Source organism: Epinephelus fuscoguttatus, linkage group LG18, assembly GCF_011397635.1.
Source record: "Epinephelus fuscoguttatus linkage group LG18, E.fuscoguttatus.final_Chr_v1".
In the NCBI taxonomy this organism is placed as follows: domain Eukaryota; kingdom Metazoa; phylum Chordata; class Actinopteri; order Perciformes; family Serranidae; genus Epinephelus; species Epinephelus fuscoguttatus.
In genome coordinates, this window is record NC_064769.1 from 28,462,881 (window position 1) to 28,486,206 (window position 23,326).

The 23,326-nt window shown below is 42.1% G+C and overlaps 1 protein-coding gene across 2 annotated transcripts in view; it reads left to right on the top strand.

Annotated features, from left to right (window-relative positions):
- Positions 1 to 527: 527 nt before the first annotated feature.
- ehmt1b (euchromatic histone-lysine N-methyltransferase 1b) overlaps positions 528 to 23,326 on the top strand; it is a 41,764-nt gene continuing 18,965 nt past the window's right edge. Inside the window, exons 1-6 of one of the 2 annotated variants that reach the window (XM_049604362.1) lie at positions 528 to 567; positions 17,999 to 18,089; positions 18,173 to 18,696; positions 21,052 to 21,376; positions 21,531 to 21,679; positions 22,224 to 22,379. In XM_049604362.1, coding sequence (XP_049460319.1) covers positions 547 to 567; positions 17,999 to 18,089; positions 18,173 to 18,696; positions 21,052 to 21,376; positions 21,531 to 21,679; positions 22,224 to 22,379 — 1,266 coding nt within the window. In that variant the 5' untranslated portion in view covers positions 528 to 546. Of the gene's footprint in view, positions 568 to 13,339; positions 13,518 to 17,998; positions 18,090 to 18,172; positions 18,697 to 21,051; positions 21,377 to 21,530; positions 21,680 to 22,223; positions 22,380 to 23,326 lie in introns of those variants that run through there. The other variant, XM_049604361.1, reaches the window with a different exon arrangement.

Here is a 23,326-nt window from a genome sequence, read left to right on the forward strand (position 1 = left end):
GCTGTCAAACATTTGTGTGGGCTGTTAAGTTCAATGTATGTTTTCAAAGGTGGACCATTTAAGGCACAGCTAATGGGGATTAAAACAGTTTATCTGTCATTTAAAAAACAAACAAACAACAGATTTACTCCCCAACACTGACTGTTTAGTTTTACAGCCCACAATTAGTTATATATTTTTCACAGTTTTGAGTGTAATGTAACAGCTTGGTTACTAGTAAAGAAAAATAATTGTGGTAAAATAGAAGTGAAAGACTAAAAAGTGTGTCCCTACTCAGAAAAGCCCAGCTAGCATTTATATTAATGGGAGTTAATAGCAGACATTTTGACTCGTTTTATTGGTAAAATCTAATATTTGGATGAATCATTTTCAGTGTGTTGGGTGCTTTTACCACATAGTTTTCTTATCTGTAGTCTTATCATCTGAGAGTTGTTATTATTGTTATTTTTATTGACAATGACAATCCCAGGTGTGGTATTAGTACACCGTCTGCAAATCAATATATGTGACGTAACCGCGGGTGGGCGGAGTTTACGTCCAGGCACCATGGCTTCGGTTGGACCCGAGGTGAGTGTGTGAGCGTTATCTACGCCAAGCTTGTTTTTACTTTCACATTGTTTTCCGGGCATTGGAAAATGTGTTCCGGCCCGGCAGCCAGAAACCCGCTTGTTAACGGGCGGATTGTCGGTGCCGGGGTGTCGTTTTGTCGTAAAGTGCCCGCTGCCAGCCCGCAGTCTCTTGCTTTTGTGCTGGACCGGAGGGCAACTGAATGTGCAGGAAGATGCTGCGCCCCGGAACCTGAATGATGAGTTCTGGCGCGTTGTCTCCTTAACCCTGGCTTTAGTTATCCATGGTTCTGGCTCACGTCAGTGTCCTGCTTCTGTCCAGCTTTAGCGGTTCAAAATAAACTGCAGATAGATAATGCATACCTTTGAAGCCCGTGTTATTCGTGTTTGTAGCCGTATTGTCTGTCACCGGCTCACTGGCGGCTAATTTGTACACTGCTGTTTAGCTAGCTGTTAGCAACCGTGCTAGTTAGCAGACAGGGCACACTTTCTCATATCCCCACAAAAACTGATTCCCGAGGGTAAAATCTTCTTTCAACGACAGAGGCTGGTCTTCATCTTATTTGTAACAACACGTATAAGCGGTTGGCAGATTGTGTTATCCTCCTTTATGCTGTGCAGCCTGTTAGCTACATGATAATTGATGCAGTCAAATGAAGGCAACAGTGGCACTGCTGCCTACCACCTCCCACTGTAAACATATGGCGCCAGCTCTCAAACCGGATTTGATGCTCTTTGCATTATCATTGCTACACATTAAACTTTTCACAGGAATTATTCCTCTGGTGCAGGCATGTCTTTGTTAGCTATCTGCAGTTGTGATCATGGCTTTCAGTCGGTATAAAGCAGTCCAGAGCAGGCTGTATCAAGTTGCATTGTTGTTTTATTGAGGTTTCATCAGTAGAGATGGAGTAGATAAACTGATCACTTGGCTACAATGACACACAAGTGTGCAAATCTATCAGTCCTCCAGTCTTTGTTTCTTTTTCTTTTTTTTCTTTTGGAGAGATAACATCCGGTCCTGGTCGACAGAGGTCGCTCGAGCTGCGTTGAGATTATCTGCTCAGCAGTGTTGGGAGTATCATGAAGTGTAGTAGAGTGAAAAAGAAAAGGTGTGGGGCACCGAGCTGTGCAGCCACTTCCTTTTGCATTCACAACTTTGCCTTGTTTGATATGTTGATGACTTTGACACATAGATGCAATAGGTGGTTTTAAAGGGTCAGTTCACCCAATTAAAAAGCACATTTCCCCATTTCTCCACACACCTTGAGCAGTATTCTAGCCATGTAGATAGTCTTGGTTTTATCTGTTTATATTTGTAGATAATACAGTGCTGCAGGGATGGCGTTTATTTGTAGGCCAGCTCGGAAGTTAACACCACCCTGGTTCCTTTGACCAAAAGCCAATGGATCCATTGGATTTAAGATTATTGAAGACTGTCATTTGAACACCACTTTTATGATTTTTTGAAGCATACATGCAATTGCCAGAAGAAAAAAGCTAACACGAGGTTATCAATGACTTTCACTATGGTCGTATGATGTCAACATCACAACCACAAGGAGGCTGTGAAGCCGTGTTGGGCGTGACAATGTTCTGTAGTTTCATTTAGCCACTTATTAGCAACTGCTTAAAGATTCAGATTGATGAGTGGGATATTTACTGATGTTTGTAGGTCTTGTGTTAACCGCTGACCGTATTTAACCAATAACTAATTCAAAGAACCCATTGACTTCAAAACGAGGCAAGAGGAAGTGCGAAAATGCTAACTCATTTCTCGGTTGTAGGACTCATTCCACCACCACAATGGAGGCGAATGGATTTTCACTGAAGCATCATGCGTTTTTAGAAACCCTGTCCCTGAAATAAACAGACCTCACCATCCTCAGTTTGTAAGGAGTATTTACTGACACATTTCACGTCGTAGAACAAAATGTAAAAAATCTCTCAAGCTTGTGTTAACCACAGACCTTATTTGACCAACAACTAATTCAATGAACCCATTGACTTCAAAATGAGGGAACAGGAAGTGTGAAAATGCTAGCTCATTTCCCAGTTTTAAGACTCTTTCTACCACCACAATGGAGGCAAATGGATTTTCACTTAAGCATTAAAAAATGCAGCTACATGTGTTCTTAGTAACCCTGTCCCAGAAATAAACAGACCCCACAGTCATCAGTTTTCACTGGAACTATTCGCTACCAAAATATTAGCTCAATGCAAATTGTTGACAGTGTGTGATGATGAGTCCCGCTGAACTGATTGGTCAGTAAATGAATGAGTTGGTAGACTGAGGATGAATTGCCCAGCATGTTAATCTATCTATCTATCTATCTATCTATCTATCTATCTATCTATCTATCTATCTACCCTTCTAACAGTCTGCCTGCCTCTTAATGCATACATGCATACAATTAGGCCTCTGAATCAATGTCAGCCTTATCATTGAGCAGTATGCTTCACTTCGTTGCTGCCCTTTGCTGGCAAATGCTCGATGCAGAGAATTTGTGTCAAGGCATGCTGTTTATGTTAATCAGCCATCACAAAAGTTAAAATGTTTGCTAGCCACTGAGGTTTAAGTGTTAAGTATTTCACTTCTTGAAACTACAAAGAAAGTGAGAGACGCTTTCCTGTGTGACCGTTTGAACAGACTTCATTTGCATTGTCCACAAAGATAGCAGTCCGCTCCCCAGAGCCTGATTAGCAGCACATTAACAGCAAGTTCTTTCACAGTAAATTTACAGTACTATCTTTAATGTTTGACAACACTCTACCATGCATATGAAGCAATTTGCCGTACTAGTACTTATCATATTTTAACTTAAAGAATATGCAGGGTTCTTTAAAGTTTTGCACTATGTAGGACAGGTGTTTTTCATTTCCTGGTCCCTCAGTGTACCGTACAGCGTGTGTGTGTGTGTGTGTTTCATTCAGCATTCAGATCATGAGCGCATTGAGACAGGAAACATAGCACGAGAAGAGGCTTGAATGTGCAAGTAGGGCTTTGGGCTCCTGTAGTTGAGGTGAAATGGTCATTATTGGCCTTGTGATAGATTCCACTCATCTGATGTCATTTCCTCTCAGGCGTCTCCCGAGTATTGTACGGGTATGATGGTGCTGACTGACACACGACTTCTTGAAAGAAACCGACAACTATCACAAATATTTTCGTGTAATTGCAGACTGTCATGTAGATGATCATGTGCCACTCATTAAACAGAACCCTGCATGAAGAATGATTGATATGATGCAGTTTGCTTGATCCCAAAGGGTTAGGGGAAAACTTCATTTCACATAAGAATTGCATTTGTTATCTTCTATGTAGGTTTCTTTCAAAGTTTCTAAAAATCAGTACTTGTATGTCACTGTTAAGATTATAGTTTCACATTGTTATATTGATGGAAGGCATTACGAGCTGAGAGGGCACCGCATAACGAGGTGTCCTGCACTTGTATCAAGAATTCATCTCTGATGGAGGCAGGGGTTTGCGTGCAACCTATGCACACTGCACAACCCTACAAAACAACCAGTTAACTGCGATTGGGTAAAGAAAATAATCCAATCTATAGCTCATTTCACCATAAGAGATCAGCACTGTGCTGTGTCTGTCATTACTCTCATTGAGACCAGTTAGCTTACCACTTACCAGTTATTCTTTGGTATTGCAATTCAGTGGACTAAAAAGCGTGAGTGAATGATATGGAAGGCAGTGCATCACAGTCTGGGGATGAGCAAAACATTCATAAATACTGGTATGGCCTGTGTTAAAAAATTCAGGTAGTAGCCTCTCATTTACATTGGCGCTGACTGATTTCACCTTATCGACTATAGATTTGATCCAGGACCTTTAGTGGGCTATTTAAATCAAGGAAGTTGTGAGAAACAAGGTTCAAGTAGGCTACAGCCGTGCCAGATATAAGCATCGGATTGCCATTGGCAGATGCCTAATATTAAATGACTTCAGACTGGGATTGGGGACATCCCCAATCAGTATAGTCACAAAACTGATGAAAACATGAACATAGGCCATAGAGTCGAATGAGGCAAGTGTCCCATAACTAACAAATACTCGCAACTGTACTCGTGTCATGGTCTTCGTCTTAAAACAACAACAAAAAGACCTGTTCAGCAACTGCACTGTTGACAACCTTGGCACGAAAGATTAAAGGTATGAAATCCCCATCAAGTAGCCCTTTAGAGTGGTAAACATTCAGTGTTCATCACAACTTTAAATTTGAAAGGGGTAAAAATAACATACTGATGACATTGCTTTTCTAGTACTTCACCAGTAGTAGAGTTAAAACTAAAATTTGGTCCTGTGGGATGCCCTGATAGCTCACCTGGTAACTCACATACCATCAAGGCTGAACACTAATCCGTTTTTGTTTTGAAACATAACTTTTGCTACTGTTAACTTCTACACTAGTCCTGAGTTTCTGATCCCTTTAAACACACACCATTTTAGTTTGAAAGTTCCGGGGTTTTAGTGTGGACAGTGGAAACATAGACTTTTGAAAACCAGGACACAGATACCTGCTTTCGTTTCCCATTTGCATCTTATCAGCCATGATGTGTCAATCAAAAACATACGCTACCTTTTGTGATTTTCATCCTTCTTGTGTGGGTACTCCTTTTCCATTTTCCGTTTCCTCTGTTGATGGATGTTGCTTTCACTATCCAAGTCATGGGATGACCATAAATATAAAGTTTCGTTCTTTGGGGATGTTAAACCTTCACAGAAATCTGAACGTTTCACTTACATTACAGAAACTGGCCATATTATGCCATTTTTATTGTTTATAAACTGCTGCCAATGCATATGTTTTATGTCACACTCCAGGCCGGCGCTGTTGTGTTTCATATCACGCCTCTTTTGCTTCTGTGATGCTGGCATGTGATCTAAAATCACACACCGGAGCGGCATGATGCTGCTGTTGTTTGGTTTTGTGTAAAGATGCAAAGGCAGCATAAAGAAGGGACTTCGTAGCTGCCCTGTAGCACGATCTCTGTGCAAAAAGTGCTTGAGATTTGTTCTGCAATTCAGTAATATAGTAATATAGTATAGTAATATTGTGCCCATTGATGATAGTGGCGGGGGAGAAAATCAAGGGGATCGCCAAAGTCATTGGGGTACATCGTCTGGAAATCATACATGTTTACAAACTGTTGTGCCAATCCATCTCGTAGATGTCAAACCACAAGGGCTGACACCCTCTGGTCGGTTGGTCAGAAAGTTCTTGTCTGACCCAATTCTCATTGGTTGGATAATCCATGGTGTTGCTTTTATAAAGCCCTGTCTCCAACAAAACATCTTTTTCCCAGCTAAAAATGCCAGGAGCTACTCTGTAAATGCCAAGCTGGGGGTGCTAGAGTGCTTTGGAGACATAGTCTTTTTCAGCCAAGACACTTTGGTTGCATCAGGTTGCTGTGATATGGTGTATCCATGGAAGTAAAAATGTGGGTACAAAGTGGAGTACTTACTCAGGCCCTCACCCTGGATGAAGGAAGGCTGAAGCACATAGCGAGAGAGGAAGGACCTGCTGGTGTTTGGGTCTGATGTCTCCACAGCAATGCTGTTGGATTGGGACGGCATTACAAGCAGTAATAGCCAAATGAGCGGCGCCACTAGCTAACTTTAGCTTCCCCCAACCAGACTCGAGTGATGCATAGTGCAGTAAACTGAAGAGTAGAGTTAACCTGTAGTCCAACATGCATAACCTGTCAAAAATGTTCTTAGCCGTTAACAGATTAATGGTTAACCGATGACATTCCTATATGGGACCATGACTGTCTTTAGCAAAATGTCATGGCAATCCATCAAATAGTTGAGATATTTCAGGTTGAACCAAAGTAGTGGATGAACAGATAGACAGATACACAGATACACAGCCTGTTCAAGGTAGGAATATGGTTATACCGTCTCACCTTTCTGTGTATACGTTACAGTCGCAGAATTGGGGGGGACAGAGTGGTCTCGCCTCGCCCATGAACAAAGGTAATAACAGGGCCAAAATGATGCCTGTATAAATGGGCAGGGTGTCCACGGGATCTTAAAAAGTATTAAAAGTTGATAAATCAAATGTTGGAAAATTAAGGCCCTTAAAAAGTATTAAAAAGTCTTACATTTTCTTGGCATATAAGCTTTGACAGAAAGTATCCATGAATGTATGATTTATTTTCCTCCTCGCAACTATTACAAACAACGATGTGTAGGTAGGCACACTCGGACTGCCACTCAGGGCCGTGCGTGTACCTGTGCGACATCATGCAACGGTGCACGTCCAGGCGCCAAACAGAGGAGCCAAAGACAATAAAAATGGGGAAATGCAAGTTGATGGAAGGCAAAACAAATGAACTGAGGCACATGTCTTGAGTTTTGATATTGGTGTAATATTGTAATTTCAGTTACTTTCAAGCTTTATTCCTTCTCATCTTATCTGAGTTCTGTTGTATGTTTGTGCTCCATAGATTTAATTGCAAACTACAACTGTTTAGTAAGTTAAAGATGCGTTGTTGCTAACGACAGCTTGAAGTGGCAATGCGGTCTTAAGGTTTTTTGGGAAGGTCTTAAAAAAGTCTTAAAAAGATATTGAAATTCACCTCAGGATTCCTGCATATACCCTGATGGGACAGCCAGCAGGACGGGATCATGGGCGGCACGGGTGTGACATTTTGACGTCATGTTATGTGTGTGACCCACTGTGGGAGATAACTACGTAGTAGCTGGAAGCAGTTAGCAGCTAACTCAGAGAAGAACAGCACTTGAAAATGTACTAGAAAATGTGCACAATCCCCAAACAGAGGAAGAGATCAGCTGCCATATGATAGAGACAGTTAAAGGTTGTTACGGGCATGTTATGCCATTGTTACTGTTTATTAAGCACAGCTGACATGTTGTGTTTCATGTCATGCCCATCACGCCTCTTTTGATTCTGGGATATTGGGATGCAGTCAATCACATGCAGGAGTGGCAAGATGCTGCAGCTGTTTGGTTCTGTGTAAAAAAGCAAAGGTGACATGAAGAACAGACAGCGCAGCGGCCCTATAGCATGATCTCCGTGTAAAAAGGGCTAAAGTGTGCAGGGCTGCTGGCTTCAGGCCTTGCCATGGTCGGCCATCTGTTTTGCCCTTTTGGGGCCCACTGCTATGAAGTAAGACATCTGGTACTTCTTTTCATTGTCTAAGTTTAAATCTCTGCAATCATTATCAACTTTGTGCCCATCAGAGCCTCTATCATGACTCACAGTTTCGCACTGTAACAAACATTTGTTCGGCTTTAGTTAAAATGAGTTTCACGTTACAGCGTTTTAGGCCGAGGTGTTCTTGTGTCAGGCTTGAGGCTTTGTCGTGTCACCCAGCAGTAAAGCTGTTGTTCTTTGCTTATGGGTGGCCTCCTTTGTGTCTTGGGTGTGTTGCATAGCTCATAGTGAATTAACTGTTCACTGGCTTTTCACTTTGCTTTTGTACAGTGTCTGATCTCTACTGATACCTCACCTCTTTTACTTAATTGCACCTCTGCCATGGATCGAGGAAAGAACTTATCTCCCCTTGTTTTGTGTGTTCATTGAGCCCTGAAAGTTGATATAAACCTGAGCCTGTATGTCAGGACAGGGTTGTTATTCATTGTTAAGTTGTGAAACAGGAGAAGCCACCAGCATCTCTACATCTGCATTCCAGTGTGTCCAAAAGAAGAAGAAAACACATATCACATGGCAAAGTGACAAGCTTCTATTTTGATGATTAAGTATTTGTTTCAGAAGCCATTATGAATGTGAGGATTGGCTGCTCTTTCTCTTATTTGTGTCATTGGCTTTTGGACTATTGGGTAAATGGATGTATAAAGACGATACAGCATGGAGACAGGGCGTCATTAATTCCTACAAATGTTGCTCAGTAGCACATGAAGCTAAAAAAGTTCAACTTCATGGGTGTAAAATTGCTCGAATCTTCTGGATCATTGGGCCCATAGACCAAGCCCGCTACAAGTGGCTTACTTCTGCTGGCTGAACTGGCTACTTCCAGTTTAGTACACCGCTAACTTGAATATGGATAAAATTTTTTAAATGAGCAGCTCTTCTAGACTTTGAAATGTTATTGGACCAAATGAATCAAATCCTGACAGTGAAAAAAGTCATTTTGTGGGGTTGTGACGTTCAAAAAAATGGACCCACTGATTTACAGATGTCTCTTTCTCAATGCGAGACTGTGGGACAGTATTTTTGGACCCAGTGGCATCATGTGACTGACCTGGAATTTGTAGTTACGCGGTCAGGCCACTACGTCAAATTGGGATCAAAGTGCGGCATACTTCCTGGGGGCCTGGTTGAACAAAATAAGTCGTTAGAAGTAGGGCTGTAGTCAACCAAAGAAAATCTTGGTCAACTAAAGTCACACATCATCTTCAACTAATCGATTAGTCGTGGGGGAAAAAAAATCTGCACGTTATTTTTACTTCTGCAGTGGTGTGTCTGTGTCACTCTGCAGTTACACCTCCAACTAGTCAGTGGTGGAGGACTGTGTTAAGTGCTGTAAAGTTTAGTTCAAATCAAACTTTATTTATATAGTTGATTCAAAACACACATTAAATATAGAGACAATTTCAAACACAAGTACGCAAATTGGCTTCACTATAAATCGCAGAACTGACAGACAAACACTTGTCTTTATCTGGACACATTTCCCTCACCAATACAACATGCTATTAGCACAAGTCTATGGCATTTTACATTGTATAAATTAGCCTAGCGTCTAGCGATCTTTTCCTCTTCTCATATAGACGAATTCGTTTAAACATAGACTACTCTTGTACTTTCTGTAATGTTGACAAAGAAACAATATTTCATCTGTTTTATCATCGTCACCATTCAAAGAAGTTTTGGAATGATATGCAAGACTTTGTAAATGGAAAAATGAATACTACTGTAAATTTTACTGTGTTTGATGTGATGCTATATTTTACTTTGAGTAGGATGGAGAACAACACTGCCTACATTATACAACTTCTAATTATTCTTGGAAAGTGTCATATACACAAATCAAAATGGTCTGGCTCTAAACCCTGCTTTCGTCGTTTCATTGTTGAACTCCAGCAGTACGGCACCACACTTGAATGTGTTAACAACAACAAAGCTGCAAAAACTCTCAACCTGACTGTACATTTAATTTGAGTTTTGAAAAGACTGGCAATGAACTCTAGTACCCCTGGTCTGTTCAATGTTCAATGATTTTCTGTCATGTGTTTGTCAAAACTCATATTTGCAAAAAAAAAAAGAAAAAAAAAAAGATGAATTTGGCGAGCGATTTTTGTATGCCGCCATCTTGTGGCGGCGCCATTGCTGCGGTGACATGTGTCAGTCATCAATTCATTATGCTGTCAGTGTGAACCATATGACAGCATCATGAATAGCTGGATTGATGATGTTAGACAGTGGCCTCCGGTAACTGATGAAGGAAACCTAAATGAGTACCGATATTAATATAGAAATTAATCATTTGTTTGAGCGATAAGCAGGAAAGATTAGAGTAATAGGGAGATAATAGACTGTATCATTAAACACTGTGTAATATAACATTAGCATACGTTACGTGTGCTGACATTAGCAAGCTAGCAGCGTGACATTTAATCAGGCTACGTGACCATCACGTCATATATCAATATGATGTGATTAGTCTAAAAGGCGGTGTAAAATTTGCCGGACCCATCCGGAGCTCAGGTAGTTTTGACCCTCAATCAGAGACCTGTAATTGCCGTTTTTTTTGGTCATCGGAGGCCAGGCGATCAATAAAATATTCTTGAATACCTAAAACAAAACACAAACACATGTTGTTGTTGTTTTTAGTCACATAGCCTGTCCATAATGATTAAATGTCATGCTGCTAGCTTGCTAACATCAGCACACTTAATAATACAGTCTATTATCTCCCTATTACTCTAATCTTTCCTGCTTATCACTAAAACAAATGATTCATTTCTATATTAATATCGGTACTCATTTAAGATACCTTCATCAGTTACCAGAGGCCACCGTCTAACATCATCAATCCAGCTATACATGACGCTGTCATTGTAGAGAGTAAGTTCACAATGACAGCATAATGAATTGATGACTGACACATGTCACCGCAGCAATGGCGCCGCTGCAAGATGGCGGCATACACAAGTGGCTCGCCGAATTCGTCTATAAAGCCAGGGACAACAGCAGCATGTAACAAAGGTAATGGCACACAGTTTGGCTCCATTACAACTCACAACATTCACCGACAAAACAACTGTCTTATACAAATCACGTTTTCCAAGCAAATACAACATGCAAACGTTATTAGCACCAGCCTATGGCATTTTACATTGTATACATTCGCCTAGTGATGAGCTGAGATTTCCTCTGCTCATATGAAGCCAGGATAAATCCCGAAGGATAAATCACACACACGACTTAAGATTGCTATTTTAGTGAAGGCTTTAATGTCTTCACAATTTATTGTTTCTTATCTGTGAAATACAAGTAAATACAAGCTTCGTTTCCACTGAGGGAAATGGTTTCAGCTTACAGAAACAGACAGGAGGTCTGCGTCACCATGACGCTAATCTGAGTGGGCGGAAGTTCGCTGCATAGATCAGCCTCTCATTGGGCGGAAAGAGCCACCCGCTGAAGTCCTGCCCTACCATCTCCGGTTGTCATAGTCGACAAATGTCCTTTTCTAACTTTTGCGGTGTTTGATCTTGCGGGGATGTAGCCATTTTTCTGCCATGGTTCGCGTCCTGTAGGTGATATTTTTGTGGGTGTGTTACCAACAAAACCTGTTTCCCCCCGGCAATATTTTTGCAAGCGCACTGTTGCTGTGGCACCGCCAAGAACGATTGATTGGTTGAAAGAAATACAAGCAGCCGGGGCATTTTTTTTTTCCAATCTTAAAGTGAGAGTCGGCCCAGCCAGACCTTTCTTTTCTTGAGAAAGGTCTGGTGAGCGAGACTATTGCGACGCTGAGTGTGAGGGTGAGTGAGTCCAACTTTCTGTCAACACATTTTCACAGGTAACTTAGTGTGTGTCCCCCGCTGCAGGAAATAATGGATTAATCCTGGAGAGCTGTTGATGTAGCACTTTTCTCCTTATGAAAGTAACACGGCGATTATTCGACCAATGAGAATTTGGTCGGACGAGAGCATAGCGACCAAATAATCGACTAGTCGACCAGGAGACTATAGCCCTAGTTAGAAGACACCACAGTAGGCCAAGTCCATGGGATATTTTTGAAAACCCCTCCTTCTTTCTCAAAAAAAAAATCTGTTCACACAAGTACATTGCAAAAAAAAATCTCTGTCCAAACTAAAACACAAGCACACAGTTGAAGCGCTGTCAAAAACACGATCAACCAACTGGTGGTGACATTATCTTAACCTTAAAGCCATGCAAAGAAGACGTAGAAGACGAAGAAGATGTTGGCCAATCAGAAGCCAGAAAAAAGCTTATACTGGAAGGCTACCTGTGCTGCATTTTGACACCTCTGTTCCCCGGTTTAGTGGAAGAGCAACTGTACATTTCTGTGTAAACATGTACTAAGTCTTGTTAGTAAGATCAGAGTCAGCATTATGCCCGCCAGGACAGGAAATATCCCCTCATTTGACTTGTCTCACAAAAAGATAATGGTAGATACTTCAATGTCCCAAGCCAGTAACTCAGTTTTTCCTGTCAACACATCAATGCATAGTTTCTGGAAATCTTCAGCCTGGACGGAGTTTTAGGAAAAGTCTGTTTTCAGTGACCTAAAAAGCAGTTTTTGTGTGGAGTAAAGGCCAAAATGTACTGAATAGGCTGTGTTTTTATATAGTACATGTGTACAAGGCCTCAGTTTGGGGAACTTTTGATGGGTGTTGTCACTATTTAATGACATATTGTAGACTAAATGGACACATAATTAAGAAATGATTGTGCTGAAAACAATGCACAACAAAGACTTGGCAACAATAAAGCCTTTGTACAGATGCATTGTGCTAAATAGGTATTGTACATTTATATTCACTCAGGTTGTACTGAGCACAGCAGACCTCTTTAGTTTGCCTGTTCTGGTCCTTTTATGTCTCTTTCCTTGATTGTTGCTCAATCTGTTCCTTCATTTCTGTGACTCCAGTATCTGTTGCATGGCCTGGCAGTGATAGGTTTTGCTGCCCTCACTGGCCTGAGGCTCAGGGGAGACAATAGACTCTCCTGTTAAGAGGTTCAGATGTGGCCTGATGTCCACAGTTGGAAACGTTTGTCTAATCAGGCTCCTCGGTGACATCCGGCTTGCTTCTGGGCCTCTTATTCTCTTACCTCTACCATGTTTCCCTCCATTTTCTTTTGTTAATGTGCCTTAAGTGACTCTGCAGGCTCACCGTCGGCTACAAAACCCCCAATCTCTCCAAAATGTGATTGACCAAATATACTTCTATTTTACATAATAAAGCAGTAATGAAAGAAAAGAAAGCAAATGATTCTTGTTTCATAAACTACTATTGACATAAATTAGCATGTGTGAGGTATAAACAGTAGTAGGGTATATGTCATGCAGGATTGTTAGATGTATTTCTGATTGGATGTGCTGTATTTGTATGGCGAGTCTGCTCCAGTGGATATCTTGAGTGGCAACGAGGTCTTCCAGTCTAAAGAAATGGAGTGGTGTTACAGTTTGAGCTGACTGAGCATGCTCTGTGGAGAACCTCTGAAGAGGAGGACCGACAGAGGGAGCCACCAGGTCACATGACCGGCGAGGTGAATGTGCATGCGGGGAAAGAAAAGGAAACGAGGAACAATCTGTCCGACACATTCTTGCTCTCTCTCCCTCTCTCTGTCCTCCCCCCTTCCCTCTGTCTCTCTCTCTCTCTGCTTCTCTCCACCTCACCCACTCACTCTCTCCCTCACACACACTCTCTCTGACGCCTTCTTCTTCTCAATGGAGGCCATGAGAAGAAAGCAGGTATGATGCTTCCTGGAGGCACACTAGGGAAAAGATATGTTAGCTTTATACTCTTCACCCTTGGTTGGCTTTGAATGGTCTGAGGAGATGCATAGTTCTCGCTCCTCAGTTTCCTTTTCTATAAAAGTTACAATCAGTTGGTCTGAGCTCATTGCTGTCTTCTCGTCGAGATGGTTTCTCAGTTTGTAAGGTTTGCTTCTCGAGACTGTTGCTGCTGCTTTATCAGCAACTGACTGCTCTTGATTCCTCAAATCAAGGACTTAATCTCGAGGAGCAGTGTTTTTGATTTGGTGGCAGCGCTGCTGTATCAAAGGGAGATGTGAGTGTAGCGTGCTGGATCATGTTGTTGGAGAGAGCTCCTCATGGATTAGCACAACAGCTGTATTTAGAGCAGTCACAGCACGGGAAATTTTATGTACCTCTCAATACATTATAATGACCGTCTGATCTCCTGGGGTTCTGGAAACTACCCTGAGAGTTGATTTTTAAATCTTAAACCCAGCCTCCTTTTGTCATCTTCTTCTTTTACGCCTCCTCTTTGCCCTCAGTGTATCCCCTCATGGTCAGCGTATAATGAGATCCCAGGGGGCTGGATGTATGTGCCGCCTTGGCTATGTTATCAGGAATATACTGGAACATAAGGCTGCAGTGACTGCTTATCAACCTAAAGGGTGCATGTTAGGCTGCGGTGTGAGCTGCCATATTTACCGACTTTGATCTTCTGAGCAGCTTCCTGGCTGAGGGCCAGACCTTGCATGTCTTGAGCTGTCGGTTTACACAATTAATCAGCGGACAGGTCAATTATTGGCTTATTCCTGGAGCTTATTTGAAAGTTTATGCAAAACAGACACATATTTAGTAATTTTTAAGATTTATTTTTGGAGCATTTTTGCCTGTTTGTAGATAATGAGCAGTGGAGAGGTGACAGGAAATGATGGGGGGAGAGGAAATATGCAGATGCAGATCCCAGATGCAGACTGGGATCAGTGCAACTGCACGGTCGGCGTGTTAGATCAGTAGACCCCCAGAACACTGCATAGTTTTTGATTTAAGCAATATTACAAGAGAGGATGTGTTTTACTGTTATTATTGGTATGACAACGTTTGGCAGGACCGAAGCGCTTGCGGACAGATTAAGCTGCTATGTCCGCGAACTTTACATCCAGGTTTTTTTTGTGTTAAGTGTCTCGTAATGACTCTACTTGCTTGTCTTACTATTTGTCTGCTTTTACAATGTTGTCTTTTGTGTTTGGTCAGCCGAAGACAAATTTACACCCATGGTGGACAATAAAGATATATTCTATTTTATTTTAAGATCAATATCTTAAAAAACAAAACAAAACAAAACAAAAGGAGCTAGATGCGAAGCCTAGATTTGTCGTGGTATAGTCTCACCGGCAGAGCAGATGTGATCCAAACATTTTCAATAACTGTTAACTTCAGAGTGTTGTGAAGTCCTAAAGTCAGAAAAATGCTGTGAATTTTGAAAATGATTACATATATCTTTTTTCAGCAAACTTTGTCTTACAAAATATTTTGCTACAGTCCATATTTGCTGGCGTTAAGCCTGTTAAAAACAACATTTTCACGGCTGTCACAAAGTATTTGCTCTCTGTTTTGCTGCACACAAGGAAGGCATGCACCTCTAAGTTACTAACGTGGCAGTCTTGCACCAGTCTAGCAGAACAGTAAATAATGGTCGATTTAAATCAAAATGAACAACAAAATGATTTTGTATCAGTATTATAGCCTACTGGAAATTGATGCAGCTCTGGAAATATATTTAGTGATGACAAAGGTGTACTCTCATTTTGAGCATGTCTGGTTTACCAATCAGATTGTCTGGTCAGATCTATCATTTTGTTGTGAGGATATCCTGAACCAAAAATAGGTAGCCTTTTCTTTTTTAGGATAGTGGTGGTTCCCAGTTTTAATGCTGGGTCAGGCTACCCTGAGTTGAAATGGGAATTTTTAACATTTATAGAGATGAATCAGAGGAATAAAAGAGCTGCACAAAATCAAGTATTTACCTGACCTTGTCTGCAATTGTTGCTATTGCTATTTAGTGCAAGTGAAATACTGTTTAGTTTCACTTCTTCAGGCCTCTAAAAGTGATTCAAATGAAAGAGAGGAAGGGTAATTTTGCCCACTTTGGTCTCATAGCCCATAGTCGAAGTAGATGCTGCCTCATGTCAAGGGATTGTATGACAAAAATGTAAGGATCTCTGGGACGGCAACTCGTCCTTCGTTTACGACTGTTTGAAATTACGGTGGTGTACATTTGTAGAAAATCATTTTATCTCATTTGGGTTTTGGCCCATGTGCATGTCATTGGCAGTGTAAAAACTGGTTGTGTAATGTGTTTTGCCCTGACTTGTTTTTCAGGCCTCCTAATGATAACATCAGTGTGTATAATTCAGGCCGTGTCACATGTAAAGTTCACGTTATGTTGAAGGGACCGTGAATGATTGATACATTTGAATATTAGATAATCCATTAGGGGCTTATTGTTAATAATTATTAAGATTATTTGCAGCTTTTTTTTAAAAAAAGGTCCAAACTGCAATGTAAGCTCTGAAGCACTGGAACCTTATTTTTTGCAGCCATGGCTGAAGCTTTACTCTCTTCTAACATCTCTCCATTTTTTAATGTGCTTCTGAAGGTTCCTGATCAGCACTCAGAGCCTTGGCTTCACATTTGGAGCTCCTTTCAGCCGCCCCCATATGCCCATCCATGAGCCTCCAGACCCCTACGTTCCCCATCTAGTGGAAAACCGCTGCAATGGCCGCGTTCTGTCAGTAAACAATCTGGTTGCGAAATGGCGGAGATCTGCAGACAGGCTTCTCTGCTTCCCTTCCCCCCTCTCCTTTCTGTCTCCAGTGTGTAGGTTCCACTTTCCACCACTAGGGGGAGGGATGAGGCTGGTGTTGTTTTTTTGTAACTGGCTCTCTTCAATCCATGAAAAAAAGGAACTGAAGGATCCTTCTTCTCTTCACTCTCACGTGTGCTCACTAGATTCCTTGAGACCATACACCACAGAGGATTGTCCCAGACTAGATGTTCATTGGGAAACACCCTCAGATATTGTGCTCACAGCTCGGCTCTTGGCCTGACCTTGTTGCTGTTTGACAAGGTGCATGTTCGTGTTCGGCTCAGGGACTCAGGAGCACGTGCTTGGGGAATGATTCGGGGAATCTGTCCTGATGGCTCATTTAGTTGGGGTCTCGGTTGTGTGCAGGTTTCAGGACACATGCTGTTGCTGAAATCTGAGGATTTGTCTGTCAGAGCCCATGGAGAGGAGAATTTAACTGCTTGAATCAGCTTGTTAAAATGAAGCTTTCAGTGTCTCTTGCAGGTCTTGTGATTGGGTAGTTTGGGGAGAAAATCTTCCCTCTGCTTCCCTGAGACAATCAGGTACAATGCTCACAGTAACCTGCCCCAAGCAGCACATGTGTTTGTGTGTCTACCTTTATTCTGCTTGGTGTGAGCCTCACAAAAGGTCGAGGAGAGTGTAAAGCTTCCTGTGGAGCCCTAGGAACACTGCTCCTCAAGGACAAACTGACCTAGGGCCACTTTCCTTTGATATTTGACAAAAAATAAAGTGTGAAGAGTTTGGAACAAACAAGCTGGCTTTAACAAGCAAAGCAGGACCCAAAGAGAAAGCAAAAGTGTAGATTCACGATGTTTTCCTCCTGGGCCTCTTTTGTCTCCTTTGGGCCCATTTTTCCCAGAGTGAGCACAAGGTTGACAGTCTGCTCTGTAGGAAGAGAGAGTTTCACATTTCCTGGTGTTGCCTCTGTGACTCCTTCCTCCTATGAGATGTAAAGACGGTCTGTGGGTGGTTGAGATTTCTTTTGAAGCTCCAGTAGTGCATCTACTGCTCCTCTGGTTGGCTGTAGCGCAGAAAGAGAGAGGAGAGACAATGAAAGTGCACGGGGGTCGCCCTCATTCTCTTGGCTTACTCTATAGTCTTTGATTCTGACGAAGATGCAAAGAAGGAAGTTTTAGCAGTCAGGGCTCAAAGAGAAGATGGGTTTTATTCAGATACTCATGCTTGGAATTGGATTCAGAAATATGTGAATACATTGATTTGTGAGTCGATAGAAAATATATCAACAGCAGGCTTGATAATCAAGCAAAAATGCCAGACATTCGGCTGCTTTTCTCCTTTTTATATCCATCAGGACTGCAGCAGTTATGTTCATTACTATAATCTATTTTCCCAAATAGTCAAATAATCAATTGATAATTGTAAATGCTTCTGCTCTGATATTGTAAATTGAATATCTGTGGACTGTTGATCAGACAAACAAGGACTTTAAAGAGGCTACCCTGAGTTGAAATGGGAATTTTTAACATTTATAGACCAACCAGTTAATTGAAAAAGTTACCCAGAGATTAGATTACAATGAAGATCAAATAATTTTTAGCTGGAGTTCCAAATTTGATTTCCCCTGACGTATGTGTTCTTGTTTCATCAGCCTGCTGGTCTGGCCAAAGGCAGCGTGGATAAGGGTGCCTCCACAAAGAAAGAGGACCTTGATGCGGCGAGCAACGGAGAGAAGAAGCCAGGTAAAATTAAACTTGAAAGCACCTCATTAATGAAAAGGACCTGCTTACATTGTGATTTATATTTTTTGTTTGTCCGTCCATAGATGGAGGAAAAGAGATAGCAGCCCGACTGGCCCCTTCCCCTCCAGCAGAGACAATGCTAAACGGCACTGAATGTGATGACGTGAGGCACAAGAGCCCGACACACGGCTCTGCTACGGCCAACAACAAGACTTTACTGTTGGTAAATGAAAACGGCATCCCAGACACGGAACCACCGCACGGTTCTGTCACTGGAAGCAATGGATTCATTCTCACTAAGCAGCAGCAGGAAGGCGGCTCTGCAGCGACGCCGGGTTTGGGAGTTTCCCCCCACAGGACTAACTGGTTGCCTTCGGGCTCACCCACAGGGGGACACACAGCCAAATCTCCCCCGGCCTCGGCGTCTGGATGCACACAGAGTTCAGGTGAATTAAGGACTGATCCCAGTACAGGGACAACATCGGGACAGGGGACACCAGACACTAAAAATGGCACAGCCTCGTCACCCGCCCTGGCTCCAGCACCCGTCACGATACATAGAGCACGCAAGACCATGTCCAGACCTGCTGTCAGCCCAGCACAGAAGGTAAGCCATCAGAACCTGGTGCATCATCAGACTCTCATTAATGTTTTCTGCCTCTTATTCTAATTTCTGTCTGTTAGAGGGGTATAGTCAAAGAAGAATCAGAATATTTTTCCAATATCAGAATACACTAAATGAAAAAAGTAGATGGACATCCTAACAAAGTATGAAGACACATGCGCAGTAAACCCAACATCTCCTTCCAAACCATGGGCATTAATCTGCTCCCTTAACAGCTTTCCACCAGATTTTAGAAGCTGGCTGCAGGGATTTGCTCCCATTCAGCCACAAGAGCATTAGAGAGGTCCAGCACTGATGCTGGCTGAAAAGACTCTCAGTCAGTGTTCCAGTTCAGCCCAGAGGTGTTGGATTGGGTTGAAGTCAGGGCTCTGTGCAGGCCAGTCAGGCTTTTCTCACATCAGACTGGGAAAACCATTTCTTTGTGGACCTGGCTTTGTGCACAGGGGCACTGTCATGTTTAAACAGCAAAATGTCCGCTTCAAATTGTTTCCCCAAAGCTGGAAAAACCCTGTTGTCTAAAATATTATAGTATCCTGTTGCATTAACAGGGTCACTGCAGGTCCTTAAATTCAGCTATGTAAACATTAGGCCTTGAAAGTCATAAAATAGTCTTAAATTTAAATTAGTGTGTTCTTAATTGCCACAAACATTTGATCTGATTTCTTGAAGATTGTCTTGAAGAGATTCTGTCAAAATGAGTCTTCTGCATGAAAATCCACATTTCTGATGTTACAAATCTTTAAACCTACCACTTTCTTTTTCTTTATACTTGGACTCACTTGTTGGCAAAACATAGGTTAACTAAATCTAACCATAGTCCTACATGAAACCCACCTCTGCACAGGACCACATGTTTATTACTAACCTGTCTACTCACCGGTGGCATAGTGATGCAATAGTTAGCATTGTCGCCTCACAGCAAGAGCGTTCTCCCGGTACCTCTGCTTCCTCCCACAGTCCAAAGACATGCAGGTTAATTGGTGACTCTAAATTGTCCATAGGTGTGAATGTGAGTGTGAATGGTCTGTCTGTCTCTGTACAGAGTTTTCATAAACAAACACTGAACCAATAAGGACAAAAAGACATGACAATTCCACCCACCCATCAACCCAGAAACGACCAGAGAGAGCATGAAAGAAAAATAAATAAATAAAAAAGAATAAAAAAATGAATGAATAATAATAGAAAAAAATACAATTTAAAAAAAAGGGAGAAATGACGACAAATTAATGAACTTGCATGACATAAGTAGGGGAGAATAGCTTGTTTCATTACAATTTTTCAGCTTCCACATTTGTTACTAAAGTTAATAATGGTTGCCAGGTGGTGAAGCAGCGTGCAGTTGGACCTTTTCTCCAATTGTAAATAATACAAAACATCCTTAATCTAATGTCCATATGTTGGAGGTGAAGAGTCCTTCTGTTTACACAGGATGAGCCCTGTGGCCAGAGGTGAGCAGAGAGAGACAATGTCTGCCATGGACATAGATGGGACAACCAGCCGTCCAAACATTGTTGAAAAAGCTTAAAATATTAAATCCCAAAAAATGAAATAGTTTCGGACATGACCAGAACATGTGAAAAAGCATTAAATATAAGTGTCTGATATATATAGACACCCTAATTAAGATTCCCTTCGACTGGAAGTGAGGTGCCCAAACCATGAGGAACAGCCGCAGATCAAAAGTGCAAAGTGTCTACATACTTTTGGCCATTTAGACGAGTCAGTGGAAAATCACATAAAAAATCTGACAAAACTTTGAATGTTTAAAAAGTTTCATGACTGTCTGCTCGGGAAGAAGAATAATTTGGTTCAACAACACACTGTGTTGATACAGTTGAGCAGCTTTTAACAGCACAACTTTCTATAAATGGAGGATTTTCTGAGCTGCAACAAGCAATCTGTATCCTAAACGCTCCACTGGCTTTATGAACAAGCCCATGCACTTTAACTTGTCACTTTGAGGGCTTGAGCCTTATGGCTGCACTGTTGTATTTGTTGTGTTGTTGCTGTATTGTAGCTGGGGCACTGTGTTTCTGTGGACACGCCTTGCTGCTGGTGATAACATGGTTTTGTTGTTGTAGAGCGCACCGAAATGAATCCCAAATTGACTGTAAAGCTTGATCTGGCAATAAATAATTGAATTTTGAATCTTGTTTACTGTAAAGCACAGGGGTCAGTGTCTTCTGCAGCAGGACACTCAATCATGTGGACATAAAATCTGGATGAAAATGAAATATATCTGTTCCCTCAGGGTGTTTTGTGGTGTCAGCTGATAAAAACAAACTGACTTTTTGACTATACTTGTGATCATTAGTGCTTTTCTTGTTCCTGCAGCTTCTTAACAGGGAATTAAGAGAAGCAAAAAGTGCCAAAATGGAGAAGAAAGAGACTCCTGTCGCAGCTGATGCTCAGAGATCCTCACAGCAGTCCCCCGCTCAGAACCATCTACCTCAGAGTCCACCGAATACGCCAGCTTCAGCACAAACTGCTTCATCGTCTGCTTCACCAGCACCTCCTGCAGCTCCTGCAACACCTCCGGCTCCTGAGGCTCCTCCAGCACCTGAGTCTCCTCCACCCTCTGTTGCTCCTCCAGCTTCTGCAGCTCCTGTGGCTCCTCCGGCTCGTCCAGCTCCTCCAGCTCCAGCTAAGCTACAAATAGGTCAGACAGACTCCAGTAACACAGAACAGAAACTGACCTGCTGTCGAAAACTGACTTTATTTGGTTTAGAAAAAAGTAACCAGTGGACCAGAAGAGAGCGTCATCTCTGCTGACAATTTTGCTTTAAATGTGTGTTTTTTTTCTCGTGCTTTAGGTTCTTACTCAGTGGGTATGTCATCCCGGAAGAAGAAGAGGAGGATGGGAACATACAGTCTGGTTCCCAAGAAGAAAACCAAAGTGCTGAGGCAGAGAAGTGTGCTGGAAATGTTTAAGGAACTACAACAGTCTGCAAAGAGCCCACAGGTCAGTGCTCCTCACATTTATTATAACAAACACAACAAACATGGCTGACAAAGAGCCTGTTTACCCAGATATTAACTTGCGTTTCGGTGATCCAAGTCCAAGTCCAGCTGTCCAAGTGGACAGCTGAGACACACCACCGTTCACACCTGTGTCTATCATGTGTCTCCAGCTGACCGCTTGTGTTCGGATTTTGTTACGAAGTCACTGCTCATTAGTCATGTTAGCGGTGGTGTTGGAACAGCTGAAATATTGCTGTCAGCAGGATTCAACACGTCTCCTTCTGTAGAACAAAACGGTGGACGATATCACAGCACTTTGTCCAATTCGTCATAAAATGGGCAAGTTATAGAGCCCTAAAGACCAGTTTAGACCAGAGATTTGCGACGAGACGAGTTGAAACAGGCGACTACTTGCAATGTGCCGTTCTGCAACGTTTCAGATGTTTGAAGCCAGATTTTGACCATTTCTGATACATTTCAGTTTCACCAGAAACTTTTTTACAGCAGATGGTTGTCATCATCTCTCGTCTTTTCTTGTCTCACAGATGAAAGAGGTGGCAAACATAAATGGGGAGAAGATCGAAAATGCATCAGAGGAGGAAGAGTCTGAGGAGGGGGAGTCTGAGGAAGAGGAGCGTCAGCAGTCAGCAGGAGAACCCGTCAGTGCTGTCCGGGAAGCAGCGTCTGAGCCCATGTCTCAGGTTGGAACAGGAAACAGATTTTCATCCTTTCCATTTTTATTCTGACATTACATTTGATACTTACTGTTTCATGCAAAGAGCAGAACTTGAAGGGTAACTTCGGTACTTTTCAACCTGGATCCTATTTTCACATGCCTCTGTGTCGAAGTGAATAATAAAGACAAGTTTTGTAACTGGGCATTTGTGCACCATCACGTTACATCAACTACAAGTGCTTGTTTTGCCACTGACAGGCTCAGATTGCGATTCGAAGTATCTGACAACATGCTGGAAAGGAGCCCTGCGGAGATATCCCTTTTGTTTAGGAGTGAGATCCTGTTCTTTTAAATGGAGTCTGGTGGGTTTGGCGATATTAAGTTCTGGACCTATTCTGGTTAAACAAAAAAGATCTATGCACACTGAGTCAGTTTTTTCCGGATGCGTTTCTTGAATCCGCACAGAAACCTTGCACACTGATTCCAATGCATTTTATTGTTCTAATCATTGTGAAAATTCGCAATATGTGACAAAATTAAAAGACGCATTTTCTCTTTTGCCTCTCTCCACTGGAGTTTCCTATCTGACTGTCACCACTCCCCCTCTGTCTGTCATTTGGCACTGCTGCTGCATGAAGGGGCGGAGTTATCCTCCCTCTGTGTCCTCCACATTCTGTCAGCGGTCCACATCCTCCTCCTCATCAACATCATCTATATTACTACCTGACCCTTTGAAAGTGAGCTGTCTGAGTTATGAAGTGATTCTGTGCGCCATGTTCATCTTTCTTGTCGCAGCTGTGTCCCACCGCCACATTTTCTTCACTGATTCTTGGTCAAACAGGTCTTTGAAGGCTTATGACAGATGCGAAAAACGCAGAAAGTCAAACCTATTCTGAAAATTTTAATGATGGACAAAAGTTTCGGACTCCGTGTGCAAACGTGATTGACGCAACATGAAGTTGAATTTATTTT